The sequence below is a fragment of the Dromiciops gliroides genome, chromosome 2 (genome assembly GCF_019393635.1).
Source record: "Dromiciops gliroides isolate mDroGli1 chromosome 2, mDroGli1.pri, whole genome shotgun sequence".
NCBI lineage: Eukaryota > Metazoa > Chordata > Mammalia > Microbiotheria > Microbiotheriidae > Dromiciops > Dromiciops gliroides.
In genome coordinates this window covers 417,566,477-417,588,235 of record NC_057862.1, presented here as the reverse complement: position 1 = coordinate 417,588,235, position 21,759 = coordinate 417,566,477, and the positions used below count along the sequence as shown (strand labels likewise).

General features: G+C 43.1%; 1 protein-coding gene across 1 annotated transcript in view; it reads left to right on the top strand.

Moving 5' to 3' along the window:
- Positions 1 to 21,759, top strand: part of PEPD (peptidase D) — a 262,894-nt gene that overhangs the window by 180,687 nt on the left and 60,448 nt on the right. Inside the window, exons 10-11 of the mRNA XM_043988571.1 lie at positions 7,775 to 7,843; positions 14,273 to 14,350. Coding sequence (XP_043844506.1) covers positions 7,775 to 7,843; positions 14,273 to 14,350 — 147 coding nt within the window. The remainder of the gene's footprint in view (positions 1 to 7,774; positions 7,844 to 14,272; positions 14,351 to 21,759) is intronic.

Genomic DNA, 21,759 nt, shown 5'->3' with positions numbered 1-21,759 from the left:
CTCCTTAAGGGCAGGGACTATCTTTTACCTTTCTTTGTATCTCCAGTACTTAGCACAGTGCTTGGCACCTAGTATTCACTTATTGACTGACTGCTAAGAACTGTACTCAGGCCTGGCTTTTGCTTTGTAGTGACCATATGTTAGCCTAATTAGATTCCCAAAGAAAAACTAAATGTTCCTTTGGTTCAGGGATTGTCCATTGTCAAAACCTTCATAGGGATATCTGCAGAAACATCAGGCGCAGTCCCTGCTGTCTTCCTCACAAAGACTCTTTTCATTTTTTCCTCCCATCGTCAGAGCCTCTTTTCCTTCCCATCAATTTGGTGAAAATGGATCCACATAAATCTATTCTTATCCCCAAAAGGTGGGGGTCATGGGGTCTAAGAGAGTCTTCTCTCAGGCATAGCCATTGTCCACTTAAAGAAAGCAGCAGGTCTCAGAGACAGAGGCTAGATCTGTGGAGCTTTCTTAATGTCCACTTGCCAAAGGATGAAGAACACCTTGATTGTATGTGCCAGAGAAACAGGGAGATTTCATTCTCTTCTCTCTGACAGTGTCTGAAATAGAGGTTTCTTTAAAAGGTGGAAAAATAAGACCTTCTGCAAAATTTCTTGCTTTCTTCCTCCACATAGGGCAAAATATGTTGTTTTAAAAAAACAATTAATGGGGCAGCTAGGTGGCGCGGTGGATAAAGCACCAGCCTTGCATTCAGGAGGACCTGAGTTCAAATGCGGCCTCAGACACTTGAGCTGTGTGACCCTGAGCAAGTCACTTAACCTTCATTGCCCTGCAAAAAAAAAAAAAGCAATTAAGTACAGCTTTGTGTAGTTTGATTCACTCCCCCCAAAAATGTATCTTTGAATGGGGGTATGGCCGTCATCCAGACTTAGTAATACCCACGAGTATAGTACTTCCCTTTTATGACCCTTCATTTCATCTTCTGCAATGTGGGGGCAGAAGGGTTTGAGCTTCTTCCTGGATCTCTCAACTTCTTTCTAGCTCTGACTATCCACGGTTCTATGACTTTTTTGATCTCTGTGCTTAGTCACCTGACCTCAACATCCCCTTCCCCACCCCTCCCTCCACCTCCGCTTAAAAGCTGGCATCAGTGGCTCTGTGTCAGGAATGTAACCTTTAATCCAGAAAGATCTAGTTCCTCTCTACCAGAGATTTCCACTTTGAATAATCAGACTGTGTGCATATGTGTTTGCATATGAAATTTGAAAAGTCAGCTGGTCAAAAGTGTTGTGGACCACAGTGAATCTGGCCATAGTCAGGAGAATGTTTGTATGTGTGTATGTACATACATATATATGTATGTGTGTGTCTATATGTGTATATGTATATATATATATGTATTATATGAATGTGTATATATATGTGTGTATATACAGACACACACACAGCACTGTATGCTGGCTACCCCCATCTCAACTCATAGATCTGTTTCTCGGTCTTAAAATCATCAATGGATGAGAAATCTTAAGAGAATTCTATAGAAACAGGGCCTTCTGCAAAAGTGAGAAGATGATTGGGGGTTCTCAGCAAGTGAAATCTACAGAAAATGGTTTGAAACCACCTTGAAAGTTGCTTCCATCCCACTTTGATTTTTATGCCAGCATAACCTTCTTGCGACACAAACCATTGCTTCATGTCTCTCTCCCATGGTTTAAGGCAGGTGGCTCACTGGCGACTTGGGTTGAAAGGAAAAGGACAGTCTAATAGTGGTGGCAGTTTCTTTTACACCTACACAGAGACACACACACACACACACACACACACACACACACACACACACAGACTATTGGAAAAGTGATTTAAATTAAAATTAGAACCTGCATTTAAATTTTCAGTAAATGCAAACATTTTAAGTACAGATTGAACTCTCAGCATGAGTTGTGCCACCAAGTAGTTTTAGCTCTTGCTTTAAGGTAATATGAAATTGTCAACATAGTCAATAAAATGAATTCAGCTTTAGGGTGCAATTTGTAGGTGAAGATGGAGTCTTTCATTTGCTTAATGTACCTGTAAACTGACTTTTAATGAAAATTACTTTAAAAATACAATGAAAAATGAGACAGAAACCATGGCACAGTGTACCAGTTATCTCTGCAAAGTGATTGTACCCCAAAGGAAAGCCTGGTTCTTTCTTATTCTTCCTTTGTGAGGCAGAGAAAACCAAATTCACCCCAAAGCTCTGTTGTGAGGGGATCTTTTCTGCCTGGCTCCACCTTCTCAATAATCATTACTCATTAATATGCACTTATTTTAATCACCACACTAGTCATATTTCATGTCACTTAAGAAGCCTGTCACTCTTGATTAAGAAATTAAGTCGTCTCTTTTTCCCAGGGATGCTTCAGAAATCCAGCCATATCTTGATTGGCCATAATGCCTCTGAATGGCCACATTCCTATTTACCTGGATTTTTCTAGTCAACTGAGGGCTAACCAAGAACTTGTTTTAAAACAAGAAACAAGAACAACAAAGCTAACATTTGTATAGTATGTATCCCCCCAACAACCCTGTTGTGTGGGTGCTATTATTATCTCCATTTTATAGATGAGGAAACTGAAGCTGACTTGCCCAACCAAGGTCACAGAGCTCAGAATTGTCTGATGATGGATTCAAACTTAGGTCTTCCTGATGCCAAGTCCACTCCTCTGCTGCTACGGCATGGAGTCGGGCTGCGTCTATCTGGGACCATTTTCTTGCCTTAGTTTCCAGAGTTCAGGGAACCCTTCTGTGGTTTTTGAGGATCACAAAGGGTCTTAAAATACCTGTTCACACGCACTGTGTGATAAGGCTAAATATAGGGAGACTTAACAGGATGGAGTTCAGAATCTTGTTTGTTTGTTTGTTTTTAGGCAAAGGTTCCCTATCTGCTGGTTGCCTCTTTTTTTGTTGTTTTGGGTTTTTTTTGCAGGGCAATGAGGGTTAAGTGGCTTGCCCAGGGTCACACAGCTAGTTAAGTGTCAAGTGTCTGAGGCCAGATTTGAACTCGGGTCCTCCTGAATCCAAGCCAGTGCTTTATCCACTGCACCACCTAGCTACCCTGCCTCTTTTTAAGAAAGAAGAGGGGGTGGGGATTCCAGAATTTGGTAAACATTTGTTCATCTGAATTACAGAATCGATTAATTAAGGTTTGGCTATATATAAAGAACACAGGGTTTCTTCTCTATCTCCATCTGGGAAATGTTCCCCCACCCCTTACCCTCATGGGCCTTGGTGACAGAATTGACTTGTGGAGCTTTCCTTCTGAAGGGTCAGACCCACTGTGGTTGTGTTGGGTTTGTTTTCCTTGTCTGAATATTCAGCACTTGTATTACTGCTGGGGACTGAGAGGAAGGGGGAGGATGGATTGTTGCTGCTCCATGACTGGAAGATCTGCCTGTGGTTTAGCCTCGAATATGTGATCAGCTCAGGAAGGGGAGGGGAGGGGAGGGGAGGGAGGCAGCCAGATTTCCCTGTTTCTCTCTGTCACTGCTGTGGAGAGAATTTCTCTTTCCCATGACTTCTGTTTTCTCCAGCCACCATGGATGGCTAGCTAAATCCTTTGTTGCCACCCTCCAGCCATGAAATATTTTACTCACAGACACCTAATTATCAAGCTGGGGTTTATAAAGCAAGTCTGAAAGCTATTTGAATATAGTATAACCATTCCTGCATAATAACTATGTAATATATAATCATAATAATTATACATAATTTGTGTTTACAGTGCCTGAAAGATTAAACTCCTCCGTACAGACATTTTCTAAAAACAGACCTAGGATTTGCCGATTACTGTGATTATTTAGCATGTACATCGCGTTTTCTATTTTGAAAACTGCTGCAGTCACTTATATTAGTCATGCCTTATAAGTACTCCGGGCTGGGGGAGGGAGGGAGGGAGGCTGCAGCCTTTCAGGAAGATGAGATGTAGAGACTTCAATGCTTTATGCTCATGGCCAAGCCGAACTGAGAGTTGCTAGCCCTTTGGTTTCCCCCGCTGAACTAGCATACCGACTGTCAGGAAAATGCTACAGACGGTAAGGAGCAGTGAGGGCTTTGGAGAGCTCTCCTGGGGGGCTAGCCCTCTCCTGATTCCCTGTGCTTGTATGTCCTATCCCAAGTAGACCAGACCCATCCTTCATAGACCAGGTGATTCAGGATGAAGGTTTCAGCACCCTATTATTCCTTTCTGCAGCTCTAGAGACCCGCCCTAGGTTATTGGTTTCTTCCAGAAGAGCTGGGGTGATTTTGATCACTCAGTTCAATAAAGTGTGTTTTTGCCCTCTAGAAATGGAGATTCAGCTCCAGCATGTATTCACCTGCTCCAAGCCCCACCATCTCAGCCTCTATAAAGGGTACAGAATGGCAGTCACATTGGAGCTTCATCCCAAATGGTTCTTCAGAGTTATGGTGGAAAGACTCACAGAGAGCACTGGATCGTCCTGATTGGAGGGCACTGGCAATGTTGTCTGTCTTGGGCTCTGCAGCCTCAGAGAGGGATTATAAATCAGTGTTTCTGGAGTTTCTAGTATAATATCTTTCCTGGTTCTAACTAGAAAGCTCTGTCTGAGAGATGACTGCATCAAGCTGCCTCTGACCAGGCATTTGCCCTTAAGTCTGACCTCTTCCAGAAAACTGGGGCTATCCTGATATATGTTGATCTTTTCAGAGAAAGGGGAAAAGAGAAGGGAATAAGCATTTATTTAGTGCCTACTATGTGTCAGGTACTGTGCTAAGCACTTTACAAATGGTCTCTTATTTGATCCTCATACAACCTTGCAGGTAGGGGTATGGAAACTGAGGCAGAAGTTAAGTGCCTAGTGTCTGAGGCCAAATTTGAACTCAGGTCACCCTGTCTCTAGGCCCAGTGCCACTGAGTCAACTAGTTGCCAAAGAGAACTTCTGTAAAACTGATTATCTCTGCCCCTTATCATGACACTTAACCTCAAACCTTCCTGGTATTGTAACTTTTTCATGTGTATATGTTGTCTTCCAGCATCTACAGCTGCTTCTTAGGACTGCTCCCTCCAGCATCCAAAAGGTTTAATTGGATAATTTAATAAAAGGTTTAATTATTCAAAGGGTTTAATTGGATAAACATGTATTAAGCAGCAGCCACATTGCAAGTTCTTATGCTGAGTGCTGGGGCAATGAAGATAAAAAAAGGAAACCACCCCTGCCCACAAGAAGTTTATATTCTACTGGGAAGATAGAAAAAGTACACAGATAGCTATAGGGTCATATGAGGTGATGGGGGAAAGAGCATTTATGACCTGGTGGTATTAGGGAAGACTTCACAAAAGAAGGGACAACTGACCTGAACTTTAAAAGAATATAAAAATTCTGAGAGGTGGAGACAGGAGGCCTTTCCTGATTCCTTCTAACTGCTAATGCCCTTTCCTCAAACTCCCTTGTATTTAATGATCTGGTCTTTATTTTATAAACTCCCTTGTATATAATGATCTGGTCTTTATTTTATATTCTGAATATACTTATGTATGTATATGTGGTCTCCCCTAATTGGCTTTTATTTTTATCTCTGTACCCCCAATACCTAGCACAGTCCCTGGTTCAGAGTAGCTCCTTGATAATTGTCTATTTGGTGTTTGACTGACCGCTTGCCTACTATGTTATCTTGGGGATTATTTCCCAAATGTGGATTGGACCAGATGTCTGCACCCAGCTCAAAAATTTTGTGATTCTGTGGGATGAATGGGGAGTGAGTTTGTGTGTGTGTGTGTGTGTGTGTGTGTGTGTGTGTGTGTGTGTGTGTATGAGCCTCCCTGAGTACAGGGGAAAGAACAGTGTCTTCATTTTCTTTGGCATCTCCCTCAGCACCTAGTGCAGGGTCAGACACAAAATAAGTGCCTAGTGCCATTTCATGGAAAGTTTTTCCATGGACCTGTTCTTTTCTTTTCTTTTCTTTCTTCTTCTTCTTTTTTTTTTTTTTTTTTTACAGGGCAGTGGGGGTTAAGTGATTTGCCCAGGGTCACACAGCTAAGTAAGTGTCAAATGTCTGAGGTCGGATTTGAACTCAGGTCCTTCTGATTCCAGGGCCGGTGCTCTATCCACTGTGCCACCTAGCTGCCCTGGACCTGTTTGTTCTTTTCTAGAGGGGGAGCAAAAAGCCTTGACCTGAGCCCAGCCTTTGGGAGAATGTCTTGTTTATCCCCTGATTACCTTCTTAGCATCTTATTGGAAATGAAGGACCAAATTGAAATGGAATTGAATCATATTGAAACAAAGGACTTCAAAGCACTGAAAGTAAAATGTCTTATCAGAGGGGATGCAGAATGAGCTATAGACTCTCAGACATAGTCAGTGTGTTGATTTGCTTTGCTAAACTATACTTCTGAAAAGGGCAAAGTTCGTTGGAGGAAGAATCATTGAGAAGTGATAGCAGTGTTTAAAAAAATCAATAAAATATATTTTTAAAGCAACCACAAGGATGTTCATTACCAGTTCAATAAATTCTTCCATAAAATCATGATTAAGCTGCATGTTTGCTTGTACTTTAAAAAGAGAGAGAGAGGAAGGACAGAGGCCTAGAGGATCTTTCTAACCTGTCACCTGCCTTCTAAAGGAAGAATCTCCCTCCCCCTTCTCTCTTCTCTCTCTCTCTCTCTCTCTCTCTCTCTCTCTCTCTCTCTCTCCTTCCTCCCTCCCTCCCTCCCGCCTTTTCTTTCTCCCTCTCCCCCTCTTTCTCTCTCTCCCTCCACCTCTTCCTTTTGTCTCTTCCCTGGTCTCCCCTGTCTAGCCCACTGTTCTCAAGCAGAGAAGAGAGTGAGAAAGCTGCCAGAGAAAAGAAAACCCTGGTATCTCCTCCCTTTGTTTGGTAGCAGGGCCTGCTGTTAACAGGTCTGACAGGAGTGAATCACTGTGTTATTTGGAGCAGCAATAAAATGTTTGTTACTGCTTGTTGTTTTATTGTTAAGTAATTTCTCAGATGCCCTTTGAAAGATGTACATTCCCATCTCTGGCCTGGTATAACCAGAGGACAAAATCATGATACTTGTAAACTTTAATAGGTATGACGATCACTCTGTTAGTAAAAAAAAACAAAACCAAAAAAACCCAAAAACATTGTTAATATTAAAACAATAAGGTTTCTAATTTTTTTTTAGTATTTAAAGAGAATTGGTTGCCAAAGACTGTATTTCCCAGTGAAGAAAGCGATCCCCCCTGAGCCTGGCTCAAAAAGCCTCTAATCCGACCTTAATTGGGTTTTATGGGCATCTGCCTGTAAAGCTTCTGCGACTGCTTTGATGGTACAGGTTTGGGAAGATAGAAATAGATGCTCCAAGGACTTCTGAGGCGAAACAGCTCCTCCAGCAGGAAGCTGCTGCAGGGGCTGGCAGCATCTCCATAGGGAAGGAGTGGATGCTCTGGCCTCTTTCCAGAAAGTACCAGCGGGGATGGTTTCGAACAGCTCGTATTCCTTTGTATTGCCAAAGGCACCAGCAGCGTCTGGGGGCTTTTACAAATCTGATATTAAGGGCATCAGGAGTGAGGGGGAGCTCTGGGTTATGGCAACATTTCCTGGCAAATTTTCCTACTAAAAAGTTATATGATCTGGTTCAGATTCTTGGGGGGGGGGGGGCAGGTAACTGAGCGGGTGGGATTTCAGGCCCATGGCACCAGAGCTAGAGAGCAGTAGGCATGTAGATTATCTGAGAGACTTCCTGTGCTGGGCAGAGGGGGACTTTGTCATAGCTGTTTTCAGTGTTGATTGGCATGGTGGCCTTAAAGACTAACAGCCTTTTTTCTTCCCCACATGCAGCCTGTTTGAACACTACTGCTATTCTCGCGGTGGGATGCGCCATAGCTCCTACACATGCATCTGTGGCAGGTAAGAATAAAGTCCAGCCCTCCTGAAAAGTAGGATCCCTTGCCTTGTCCATGGGTCTTGCTTTTAGTTGGTATGACCTCCGTTTGGCCTTGAAGAAAGTTACTATTCACAGGGACCAAAGGGAGTATGAGACATTGTTAACTCTGTGTCCCCCGACAGAGTCCAGCTGTCTGTACTATGAATCCTGCTGCCCTTGAGCCCTTGCAGGATTGGGTCTATATGCACCAATGAAACACAGCACATGATTTTGAGAGTTTGCTCTCATTGTTTGTTTATTTAGTAAACTGCATGATTTGAGAGGAAGAAAACTGTGCTGACATCTGTCCTGGGCTGTTAGGGTAGAGTTTGTCTACCAGTTGTTTGCAGCGAACAATAATACATATGCTTATGGGTATTTGCAAAGCTGCATCAGCCTTATTTTCCCAATGACACCACAGACTGAAGGGGGCAGCATTGGGAATCAGTAGCATTGGGGCTGGTGCATTTCCATTACCTCTTTGGAGCCTTTTCAGCCTCCAAAGTAGAGTTCAACTGAATTCAACAAATGTTTACTAAATAGTTCCTATGTCTAAGACCTTCAGCTTGGTGCTGGGAATCCAGATGAAAAATTACTGATGGGGGAAGCTAGGTGGCACAGTGGATAAAGCACTAGCCCTGGGTTCAGGAGGACCTGAGTTCAAATCCGGCCTCAGACACTTGACACTTACTAGCTGTGTGACCCTGGGCAAGTCACTTAACCTTCATTGCCCCACCAAAAAAAAAAAAAGAAAAGAAAAGAAAGAAAAAATGGCGCTGAAGGAGCTTACAGTCTAATATGGTTTTTAAATGGCATTATGTAGACAGATATGATATAGAGTAGAATATAAAATGAAGTGCCTAGGGAGATTTGAGAATAAAGAGCTTTCTTTCAATTAAGAGCATCAGGAAAGTCTTTGGGAAAGAAGAGGCACCTGGACCTTGCAGAGAGAGAAATGCTTCACTTGTGGCTGGCACAGCAACCATCCTTCTCTTCCTGCCGTGCCCTCCTCCAGTGTCACCACTGGTTAATTCTGGGCTGTGGTAGTTAGTGCTGTGTGGAGGGACGCTATCGAGGAAACAGCTTCTGCTCTGGGATCTTGGGATAGCAGAGGATGGGGTTGGGGCCCTGGCCAGGAACAGGGAGGGAAGCAGCTTCTCTCCTGGTATGCCTGTCTAGGCAGCTGCCACTTAGCAATGGGATGGTTGCTAGAAAGAATGGTTGCAAGAGATGATGCAGGAGAGAGATGGAGGAAGATGCAGAGACATGTCCATTCTATTTGTACACCTCACTTCAGGGCTCCCCAGAGAAACCCAAGGCAGAGGCCAGGGCCCAAAAAACACGAAGTCTTCCTCCCCATAACTAACATTTGGCCTTGTTTATAGGTAAACATTCAGTTCAGACTATCCAGTGACCAAAGAGAGCTAGACAGTGGCAGGAGGAAGAAGAAAGAGAGCTTGTGTAGTCTGTACCCTACTTAGACACTATGCCCATGATTCCTGCTTTAGGCCTAATTCCTCTCCTCCCCCTTCTGCCAGTTAGGGAAAGAAACCCCACTCCTGAGGCAGTCACTGCCCTATGCTATAGGATGGAACCAAAGCCCCCGAAGGAAATATGCCACTCATTTGTGGGTGAGAAAGAGAGGCACAATCAGCCTGCAGAGGTCCTGGAGCAGCCCCCTCTGGTCTAGTTCAGGCCTGAGGCATCTGCTTTGGAGGGATCTGTCTTATGTGATCCCCTGACCACAGCTTGAGGCTATGTAGTGGCGTGGGGTGTGTGTGTGTGTGTGTGTGTGTGTGTGTGTGTGTGTGTGTGTGTGTGTGCACGCGCGTGTGTCTCTTCTTCTGAGATTCTCTCCCAGTTTATTCTCTCTATATTGCATTTGTACATCCTTGCATGTGTTTTCTCCCCCATTAGATTGTGAGCTCCTCGAGAGGAGGGACTGGTTTTTGCCCTTTTTTGTCTCCTGAGCACTTAAGGGCCTGATACATGAGAGGTACTTTATAAATGCTTGAGTAACACACACACAGCCCAGATGTGTATTCATGAACCCTCACGTGCAATGACAAACACATAAACACTGAGGCATTCATGCAGTCACAGATACATTCACAAGGTGCACACTCCACCACATATATTCACGCACATCTACATGCAGCACACACGTTCTACGTATTCACGCACACATACACACACGTACATTTTTTCCTAGTCATGCATGAATGCTCAGCCACAGTACACAGATACGTGTACATCCATGGAAATACAATCATGCCAATCAACACCAGGCACACTCAGCCACACACATAGAATTCCACATGCACCTATTTTCTGAACAGAAAGCAGGAGCGTTTGTACAAGCTGCTCATTACTGACGCCCATTCTGTAACAGCATGATTTGTAAGCAATTACATTTTACAAGCATAAGTTGCTTGTAAAATTATATAATGCATGTCACCTGGATGCAGTTTCCATTATTCAGCAGTGTTGCTTTGGCACCATGGTACTAGTGTAATTGGGGCTTCCCCCCGCCAAAAAATCCTAATGCGTGTTTTATGAAAGAAGATAAAGTGAAAAAGTCTTCAGACCCCTAGAGCCTCCAAAGGCCCTAACAACTCCCCCATCCCCCAGTCCCTACACCTAAAACTCCCCTCCCTCTTCCACGCCATCACCCAGAGCCCTGCCACAATTTCCCCAGTGCAGAGTACCACCGTAGGTAGTACAGCCTTAGCCAGTACAGCGCCCTCTAGGGTTGTCTCTAGGGGAATCAACACTAGGATGAACTTGCAATTATTCTAGGACTAATTATCTGAGTGGGTTTTCCAGAATCTTTTGTGTCTTGTCCTATTCTCTGCCTTTTGACCCTTTTCTGTATGTTAGCCCCTCATTAGAGGAGGCACTGGGGCAGAATGAGGGAATGAGACTCGATCTAGTTAATTTTAGCCCTTATTAACAAGGCAGTTTTGATTACAGTGAGGTTTAGGATTATCTATAGATTTTAATTAGGTCTTATTCTCTCCTTTCAAACCCTCATTACCAGAAAATGAAGGGCTGGCGCCACTCTAAGGCAGAACAATGCCTTGTTTCTCTAAGTCTTCATACCTGAGTAGCCAAAGCTGTGGGTTTCCCTTGGCCCCAGAGGGAAGCTCCTGTCTGGGCAGTGGCCAGACCAGCTGGCTAGAGAAATCAGGTTTCATCTCAGACAGACTGGCATCTGAAGGGTTGGGGGGGGCAGATGCCAGTCAGTAATTCCATATGCCTGACCAGAACAGAGAGAGCTCTGGCAGACAAGTGGGCATTGGAGTGGGAAGACCAGCAAGATGTACTCCAGTAAAACCCAAGACTTCTATCCATTCTTCACCTTGATGTTTCGTAGACCAAGGGAATAACAATAGGGAAGACAGAAGGACATGTGGAGACCCCAAAAATAAGTCACTGAGGAAGTTGAAGTGTTTCAAAAGTGAAGATCAAGGCCCCCAACTCTTGAGGTTTTTTTCTGATGTGGCTCTCCTGTCCCCCTGCTTGTCTTGCTGCTGAGAATAAAAAATGTTTCCATATGTCAGAAGATGGATATTTTTCCTTCCTTCATGAGTCTTTTTTCTTTCTTTTTTTTCCTTCTTTTTCTTCTTTCTCCATGAATCTTTTTTCATGCAACCCTTCTTATCCCCTCCTTCCCTAGGAAACAACAGCCTCCCCTCCTAGTCCTTGTTGCCCTCCCCCCCCCCCCCCCAGCAAATCATGCCTGTCAGGTATGATGCTGGCTACTGAGACTGATGCCTGAGGTTATCTGTAGAGCCTTCTCATGCGGTGATGGTGCATGTCTGCATCAGAAAACCTCATTCATAACCATGCTGGAGGGGAAGACAGGAGCTGCTCACATTTCCTTGTTGCTCCAAAAGAGGCATCAAACATGTCAAGTCTACTGTACACACTGACTCTATTGTCTACTTTTGCCCAGTCTTTGGAATAAGAAAATCAATCATTTTAGTTTGAAAAATTAAGGACCTCAGTATGAGATGAAAAGCAGAATTAGCTGGTTCTTGGCTACTGGGATTTCAGATAGGCAGCAAGGGCTATATTTCTCCAGCTTTGGGCATTAAACCAGGCCTAGGGAAGGAGTTCGGGGTAGGGAATAAGGGGAGACAGTTCTTAAAGAAAAGTTGGAATCGTTTCATTGAGTAATGAGTAGTGATCACTATGGGTTAGACCCAAACCCTAAAATAGTAAGTAGTCCTAAGAGTTTCCTGGAAAAATCCCAGATCCTCAAAGTTTAAGATGAAGAAACATCTCCAAAATGTCTTAAAGGGAAATAATGAGGTAATGAATCAATCAGCACTAGAAATAGATCTGATCACCTGTTACGTGTTCTGTCCAGTGTGGGATAGGGATAAGACAAAAGTGACATAATCTCGGTCTTTATGGGGTGTAGAATACAGTTGAGCAGATTAAAACATGCACACATAAGGAGCACTACGTGACTTATGTAGTGCCCTGGACTATGTGTAGTGCCTCATCCACCCAGCTACACTATAACAGTCTCTCTCCAGGCCAGTCTCACCAGCTAGGTGAATCTTGGCCAGCAGGTGGTGCTAACAAGACACTGACAATTATCTGAGGCTGATGAAAGCAGGTGGTGACTGTGATGGTAGACAGCAGATCCTGGGGACAGATCCTAGACTCACTCCTAAGATTTCACGTTAGAACCATGTCCAGGAAGGGATTGGAGCAGGCAGACTTGAAATGAGTCGACATAGCAGAGGGGGCTAACATGAGGGAAAAGGGCAAGCAGGAGCAAGCTGGCTGGAGACAGACAACAAGAACCAATGGGTGGTATTGTTGTAAGCTACTGCCCAGATCTCCTTTTTGCTCGGTAGCTCTGCTGAGCTACCAGAGGTTTACCTACTGGTGTCACTTTCCCAGCCCCTCCAGGGGATGCCTGACAGTGTCCTCATAAGCCAAATCTCTAAGGATGTTCACTATACCCAAACTCTAAGGAAGCTCAGGAATGTAACAATGGATGGACAGATATATATACATACATACATTTTCTCTCTCTCTCTCTCTCTATATATATATATGTGTGTGTGTGTGTGTGTGTGTGTGTGTGTGTGTGTGTGTGTGTGTGTGTGCTATAGTAGAGGTTATACTAGCAAACACAGATGAGGGAAAATACCTGAAGACTCCAAACCATAGTGACCTCTTTGCCACTAGAACCCTTTCTAAACCGTTCCCACTCTCTCCTTGTCTTTGTTCATTCTGTGTCTATTGCCAGCACTGTGAGAAGGAGACTCTCATCCACCAACATTGGTCGCACTGATTCTCTTGCTTAATTATTAGAACTATATGGGAAGATACACTGGCATACTCTCTGAGCACAAGCAGAAATGCCTGTCCCTTTCCTGTGCCCTGTGCTCCAGCCAACACATACAGCTGCAATTTCTGTTTGGCCCAAGTGTCCTCTGGCCCAGCCTGGATGTAACCAGTTAGGTCTCTGCTGAGGTGGAAGTCTTCAATATATGAATAATACATTTGAACATCTCAGTCCTTGGAAATTTTCTACTCTGGTGGATAGAGAGAAAAATCATTATTTCTACTTTTATGATTCTTGAGCCTCCTGAAAGGGGCCATAAATATTACACACAGGTGATTTTTTTTCAGCAGACTTAAAAGTTCTCTTTTTTATTTTTTTTTTCATAAAGGCATAAATGATTGGGGGGAATTTTCACATGACAGGACAGCCCCCAGGTTCCTTGCTGCAGTAACCAATCCAGGAGCTTCTTGCTCCTTTTTTTCCTTGAAGAGTCAAAACCAAGCAGTCCTTGGGGACTCTTCTTCCTTTGCCTCGGCTGAGAAGTTTTCTCTCACTAATTCTCAGGAATCAGAATAGAGCCTGCTGGCCTCCCCCTAAATACTCCATTCTCTGCCTTGGAATCCATGTTTTCCCTCTGGTCAACATAGAGGAGGCCTGGTGACCAACCTTGCTCCCCTTTTACGTTGGTGTAGCATGATTTAGAGGAAGTCCTTATGCCTTAGTGTTGTTGTTTGTGAAATGTTGGACTCAGTTTTTGCACATCCCAGGGAGAGGCAAATTTCCTTTGGAAAGAGCATGAGACATCACTAATAAAGCATTTTGGTAACCCATTAGAAGCATATTTGACCAGTGCCTAGGATGCAACTCTTTCTGAGCCCTCCTTTCTGTAAGCAGTCTGCCTGTGGTAGATCCAAGTATGTCATAAGAAATTTCTAGCCCAAATAAAATGACTCAGTATGGCCCAATCCACAGGGTGATCGTTTTTCTCTAAATGCCCCAACTTAAGAAATTCCTGAGCCTCTTTCTGTGGCACTCCTCTCACCCACCCCTACTCCTGTGCTTCTACAGTATGGTGACAGACCTTGTTTTTTCCTTTCTTAAGTGGAGAGAATGCTGCCATCTTACACTATGGACATGCTGGAGCCCCAAATGACAAGACGATTCAAGATGGAGACCTGTGGTAAGCACATGGAGTGAGTGGAGAGTCAGGTCCCTTGTCCCCTACCCCTTAGTGGCCTGTCAAGGTGAATGTCTAGTTATAGAGACAGTTGGGCTCTTTGGTGGCCCCAGAAGACGGGAGAAGCAGATTTGGCATTACCTCAGCCTCCTTTACTCTGTAGACAACAGTGCTTTACTGCTGCAGCTAGGTTCGCAGATATCATGCCTAGGAACCAAGTACTAGATTTCCCCCAGATTATTTTCACTCAAAAATAGGGGACTCCAGGATGTCCCTCTCCTGTCAGAGGCACTGGTAACTTATCTAACACATACTTTATTACATCATCTCCTAGTAAATATGACTGCTGAGTCCATTCCCAAGACCAAACCAAGCCTCTTCTCAGCCTTCAAGTATGAAACAGGCATAGATATATCAAAGCTAGCATACACATTGAAGAACAGAAATTTCAACGCAAGAGACTTTTGGGGGGGGGGTGAGGGGGAAACAGATTTTGCTGTTCATATATCCTATATCCAATATTATTTCCCATAGCCACTGTGTAATGGTAACTGGCTTTAATTCAGTAGGTTTCAAGGTTGGAGAGTTCCAAATAGGAGAGGCGCATGTATGGTGGTATAAGCGTCTATATGGGCTTTCTCAGGAGGAAAAAACGCCTGGTTATTAGGTAGCCATCATGATGAGCATTCTTCCATCACAAACACAGGCTCTTCATCCCTTCTTCTCCCCTCCTCCAAGGTTAAAAGAACTAGGATGGGGGCAGCTAGGTGGCGCAGTGGATGGAGCACCGGCCCTGGAATCAGGAGTACCTGAGTTCAAATCCGGCCTCGGACGCTTGACACTTACTAGCTGTGGGACCCTGGGCAAGTCACTTAACCCCAATTGCCTCACCAAAAAAAAAAAAAAAAAAGAAAAAAAGAAAAAAAGAACTAGGATGGTTTAGCCTGAGAGCAGCAGGTTATAATACTCCTAACAAGCCTTCAGCCATGTGTAGAGAGCAGAGAGAGGACAGACAGAGGACCTGCAGGAACAAGACAGAGTTGGTTTCTGTATAACGAAGCTCTTTGTGGCTGATAAGAAATGCTATAGAATATACCTTTGGGAAGGTTTGTTTTGGGGTTTTTTTGTGAGGCAGTTGGAGTTAAGTGACTTGCCCAGAGTCATACAGCTAGTAAGTGTTAAGTGTCTGATTTGAACTCAGGTCCTCCTGAATCCAGGGCCGGTGCTCTATCCACTGTGCCACCTAGCTGTCCCCCTTTGGGAAGTTTTAAAAGGTAGCACAGACTTGTATACAGACTTGTATACAAAATAAATGGTAGGGAATGGATGAGGATACCACCAACTCTCTAAGTTCCTCTTACCTCCCATGATCCCAGGACAGCAATGGCCTTCCTAGTGAATTCATGGATGAGAGAATCCTGGTGTCCCACCTTATTGTATGACCTTGGGCCCTCATAGTCAACAGTCAGAAAAACCCATACTTCATGTCCTTAGCCTGATGGCTTTTTGGTTTGGGATGTGTTTGGTTTTGTTGTGTTTTGTTTTTACCATTGATTACTGTTTTCATTAGGAAATGTTAGTACAAGATTTAGTAGCTTCTTGAGCCAATCAAAGTGATGAATTCTGCTTATATTTATTCTCTTACTCCTAAGGCTGTGTGTTAGTGATTTTAAATGCTTATTGGATGTGCCAGCAGCCTCTGAGTCATATAATACATAAACTCTCAGGTAAAGAGCAAACACCTCCTTCTGGGGCCTGAGCTCCTCACATAGGCTCCTAAATCAAGGATTTAGATACCAAATCAGGTATCTAAATAATTTCTCCATTTATAGCTGGAGTTTCTGAAAATTAGTTCAGACAGACCAGTAGTCTTTCCCCCTAAATTCTACAATTCAGAAATATCTTTAATATATTTTCCTCATATCCCTACCTAACCACTCAGTTCTGATCCCTGCTTAAAAATGGTAGGTACATCTAGTAGACAGTTAAAAATTGTGATTGTCCTTCAGATGGCTATTGAAGAAAACAGAAGGAACTTCAACCTCATGAAAGGAAGCTGCCCCGTGATTTGGGGAAAGGGAGTAATCTCTGGAGACTGCTCCTGTGTGATAAGTAATTTATTCTCCAATAATACTAGCAAAAACCAAGGTCTCTCCAGCTCTTGCCATCTATGTGCTTTGTTCTGCTTACCTCCTGCAGACTTCCTGTCTGTCTTTGTGTAGTTACAACTGCTTGTTGGAAATCAAGACCAGCTAGGACCCAGTAGGAATAGGAAGGTCTTGTGAAAGATTGAGAGCAGGGAAGCTAGGTAGCGCAGTGGATGAAGCACTGTCCCTGGATTCAGGAGTTCTTGAGTTCAAATCTGGCCTCAGAAACTTGACACTTACTAGCTGTGTGACCCTGGGCAAGTCACTTAACCCTCATTGCCCCACCAAAAAAAAAAAGAAAAGATCGAGATCTTTGTCACAGAAAAAGGGACTGATCCATCTTAGTCTTCAGACTAAAAAGGCAAAGCCAGGAGCTGGGGAGACTACCCCCATCCTTCCTTTCCTCCAGCCTCCACTCCTACTTTAAACCTGCTTCCTTGCTTATGTAACTTTTCATCCTATAATAATGACCTTAGAGTCATAGTTTGGCAATTTGTGATTCTGTGCTTCATCTGAATGCTCTTCCCTTTCATTCTTATCAGCCTGAGTAACAGGTGGAATCAAGAGTTGATTCTTCCTCATTGGAGCCCTATATCAGAAAGGTGGGGGAAGACAACTGTTTATTCTGAGGGGTTTAGCCTAGGTTCATTTCTCACTCTTACTGGCCACAGTGTTTTGAAAATTGCAGTGTCAGTTTCCATTATAGGTCGACTATGGGGAAGGGGACCCTCTTTGCAGTTCCAAAAGTTTTCTGCAGCTAAAAGAGGGTACTTTTTAGCATCATGTAGTCATTGGATTGCTGCCCAGGTCCTCCTTTCTTTGGATATAAAAATCACTTTTTAAAAAAAGATTTTATTGATATAATTTGTTATTACATCACCTAAATTTCCTTCCCCCTCCTTCCCAAGAGCCACTGCTTCTAACAAATAATTTTTTAAGAAAGAAGAAAGGGAAAAAGATTTTAAAAATTAAGCAAAACCAAACAATATACCAAAAAAACCTTGCATGATCCATACCTGTGGACCCTCCACTTCTACAGAGGAGTCAGGGAAAATATCTTCTCATGTTTTTTCTTCCTCAGGACTAAGCTTGTTCTTTGTAATTTTGCAAGATTCATTTTCTGTTTCTTTGTGGTGTTTGTTCTTTCCTTTTACATTGTTGTAGTCATTGTGTATTTTTTTTTTCCTGGCTCTTCATTTTGTATTAGTCGGTATAAGTCTTCCCATTCTTGTCTATATTCATCACATTCATCATTTCTTTTAGCACAGTACTATTCCGTTACATTCATGTACTACAATTTGTTTAGTCATTTGATGGGCATCTACTTTATTTCTAGTCCTTTGCAATTATTTCCAAAACATTTACACTTCCATTATCTTATTGAATCTCATAACAGCCCTTAAGAGGAAGGAAAAGGCAGGCATTATTATCTCCATCTTATAGACAAGAATAAAGCCCAGAGAAATGACACGACTGGTTTAAAGTATCATCACACATTGGTAACGGAGCCAGTTCTCTTGAGTCATCCTCATGATCCTGAAACTGACCTGTGGTCCTTAACTGTCCCCAAAGTGGGGATGAGTAGAAGTTTCACCTCAGAAGTTCTCCAGTTCATCTATCTAGTCCCAGGAAACAGGTTAAACAGGACTAATAATGGCTCAACCAAAATCTCCAGACAGCACGAAGGTTCCAAAGTCCCAAGCAGGAGCTCAGTTCTTTTGAGCTGTGTCTGACACAGCAGAATTGTCATGTAACAAAGGCATTTGGGCAGCCCCTCTGAACACTCTCTAACAGGATCTGGTCCATGTGGCATTGAAAATGGGTTGTAGCAACTGGCCACCATGGGGTGGGCTTTCAATTATTGTGTGAGCACATTCCATGTGAGTAGCCTGGGCTCTGTTTATTGCTGCGCAGCTGTGTCATGGAGGGATAAATGATACAACAGACTTCATGTCGGAACTGCTCAGAGTTAAAGGCTATTAGGATAAAAATGTACTGTCAGCTGGTTACAGAAGAAGATAATGCCTCATGGTGGGAATCTTCAGGGTGCATGGGGAAGCAGTATAAAGCGCGAGAGGAAGAGGGTTTTTTTCTATAGTTTCTGTCATAACTGGAATTTACTGATTCACTCATCATCCAGTTCCATGCTGTAAGCAAGATGTTCTGGACAGAGCCCCACAGTCGTAGGCACAGACCCTCATTAAGAGGTAGGAGACTCTGTCAACTGTGAAAACCCAGAGGCCCTTGGAAAGGGAATGTAATTTTAGCTTGTTTCCCTGTTCCCCTAAATACATACATATACAATGTCACTTTTGGCTCAGAGCCTAAGCAACTTCACTCCAAAAGACAGTCAACTATTAAGTTCTTGACCATTTGCCCTAGATCCATCCTATACAGAAAATATCCCCTTGTCACATATTACAAAAGTCAATGTGTCTTCTTGGTCTCTACTTCTCAAGTGAACAATTAAGTAATTTAATGCCTGTCCTAGGAATATGTTCCTGGTATAGAGGGAAACTTAGAGGAAGGAAGAGTCCCAAGCAGCTCCAACTCATCCTTAGTAAGATAAGCTCCAGAAAAGGGAAACGACAAGATCAGCTCAAACTAAGTCTAGGCTTAGGACTCCCAACTGTTCCATCCTTGTATGACTCCTTCAAATTCTATCCCATGTCACTCTGTTTATTTGTGCTCTTGTGAGGATAATACCACCCTAATTCGTATGACACTCCGTTTGCCATTGTGATCCATGTCGATTATTTTTATTATCATCTCACTTTTGCTGATGAGGCAGCTAGGGCCCAACGTCCTTCTGGTCAAACCATAGCTGAAGCGTTATGTTCAGTTCCGGTTCCACATTTAAAGAAAATGTGGCATTGATGAAGTAGAGGCAGTCCAGGGGAGGGCCAGATGAAAAATGAGAGGACTGGACTACAAAGGACCAAATACTTTCAAATATTATTTTAAAAAATTCTTTGTAGAGAGAACAGAAAACTACCTCTGTCCTTCTATTTGGGGAATTGAACAGGAATGAGGGCGAAAGCTGTGGTTGTGCCAACTGAAAGAAGAGAGGAAAGTATGTGATGAATAGTACCTTCTAGCTCTAAATCTTTCGGTCTGACCTCTGACTAGGTAACCTCTGTGGCCCCTTCCAATTCTAATTTTCTGTGATGCCCACTTGGACAAACCCAGTTTTCCTATACAGGGTATTGCATTTAAATTTGTATTTTGCACATCCGAGTGGCAGGATCAATGTAGCCTACCAGAAATTGCAGCTGTTCCCATAAATCATGTGCTATTAACACTGTCTAGAAGGTCATACAAAGAAACCAACAGGCCCCCATTCGGTATGAATCATGTTGTTATAGAAACCCACATTTGGTATTCTAGTTGGCGGTAAAACCCAAACTTCATTCTCTAAATATATTGTCGCATCAGTGTGCTATGGATGCGTCCTCTAGCAATAGGGACATACATCAGCTGCACCACAGCTCTGCCAAGACACTGTCATGGGGCTTTGTGAGGCTCCTGAAAGCAGAGCTGAATTCTGGATTCAAACAAACCCATTTGGCACCACCACTGCATCTCTCTGGGCCTGGGAAGGCGAGTGTGTGTCCTAAGATCTCCACAGCGCTCTCATGAGCAGTAAGGCCCACCTTTGTCCTGGCTTTCCTCAGCACTGTTGATTCTTGCCTTTTTCCTTGACTTCAATTAGATTTTAGAAGTTCGTCAACTTGAGATTTTAGAAGCAAATTCTCTGGTCCCTGGAGCTCTCCCTGGTTAGTGAAGCTGTTCAGGGTAGGAAATAGCTAGGAATATTTTCTCTTTAAAAAAAAGTAATAATGTTGATTTAGCAATTTGCATAAAAAACTCGAGTAAGTCTCAAGCAGTCCTATGAGGTTAGGTACTGTACGTTTTAGAGATGCTGAGACGGGGGTTCAGAGAGGTTTAGTGACTTGCTTGTGGTCACAGAGCTAATGAGTATCAGAGGCAGTATTTGAGTATTTTGAATATGAATAGACTTTCTTTACCTTTTCATTACTTCTCCACTTGACTATCTTCCCTGCCCCCTCTCTGTTTCCCCCCCCCCCACTAGACATTTTTTCTCATTCCCATTGGATAAACCTTTTAAACAAATAATGCATAGTCAAAGAAGACTAATTTCCACATTGGCCACATTCAAAAATGTACATCTCATTCTGGAATTTGAGCTGGTCATTTCTTTTGAGATGGGTGGCATGCTTCATCATCGATACTCTGGAATCTTGGCTGATGATTGCATTGATCAGAATTCTTAAGTCTTTCAAAGTTGTTTGTCTTCAGAATATTTTTGTCCTATAAATTGTTCTGATTCTGCTTACTTCACTCGGAAACCATCCTTTTTTTATCATTTCTTATGGGGCATTGAGGTGGTAGAGTGGCTAGAGCACTGAACCTGAAAGCAGTAAAACCTGAGTTCAAATTTGGCCTCAGACACTTAGTGTATTACTTTTAGAAGTCATTTAACTTCTGTTTGCCTCAGATTCCTCAACTAAATTAGATGTAATAGGGGGCAGCTAGGTGGTGCAGTGGATAAAGCACTGGCCGTGGATTCAGGAGGACCTGAGTTCAAATCCAGCCTCAGACACGTGATATTTATCAGCTGTTTGACCCTGGGCAAGTCACTTAACCCTCATTACACCCCACCCCCACCCCCACCCCCCACAAAAGTTAATAGCAGCATCTTCATGGGGTTGTTGTGAGGAACAAATGAGATTATTTTGGGGTTTTGTTTGTTTTAGCACAGTTTCTGAAACATAGTAGGTGCTCTATAAATGCTTGTGGTGATGATGGCCATGAAGATATTCTGTTACATTTGTATACCATAATTTGTTCAGTGATTTTCCAGTTATTGGGTAATTCCTTAGTTTCCAGTTCTTTGCAATTACAAAAAGAGTTGCCATAAATATTTTTGTATATATAGTTTCTTTTTTTCTTTCTTTTATCATAAGCTGAGTTCTGGGTCAAAGGGGCTTTGTGGACATATTACTTTCCATAATGACTGGACCAGTTTCATAGCTCCATCACCAGCATTAATAGGCTTGTTTTCCCACAGCCCTTGTAACAAATGTCATTTTCCTTTTCTTCCCCCCCAACTTTGCCAATCTGAAGGGTGTGAGATAGACCCTTCAAATTGCTTTAATTTGCATTTCTCTAATTAGTGATTTAGAGCTTTTTTCCCCCCACATATATGATAGCTTGAATGTCTTTCTCTGAAAAAAAGTCTGT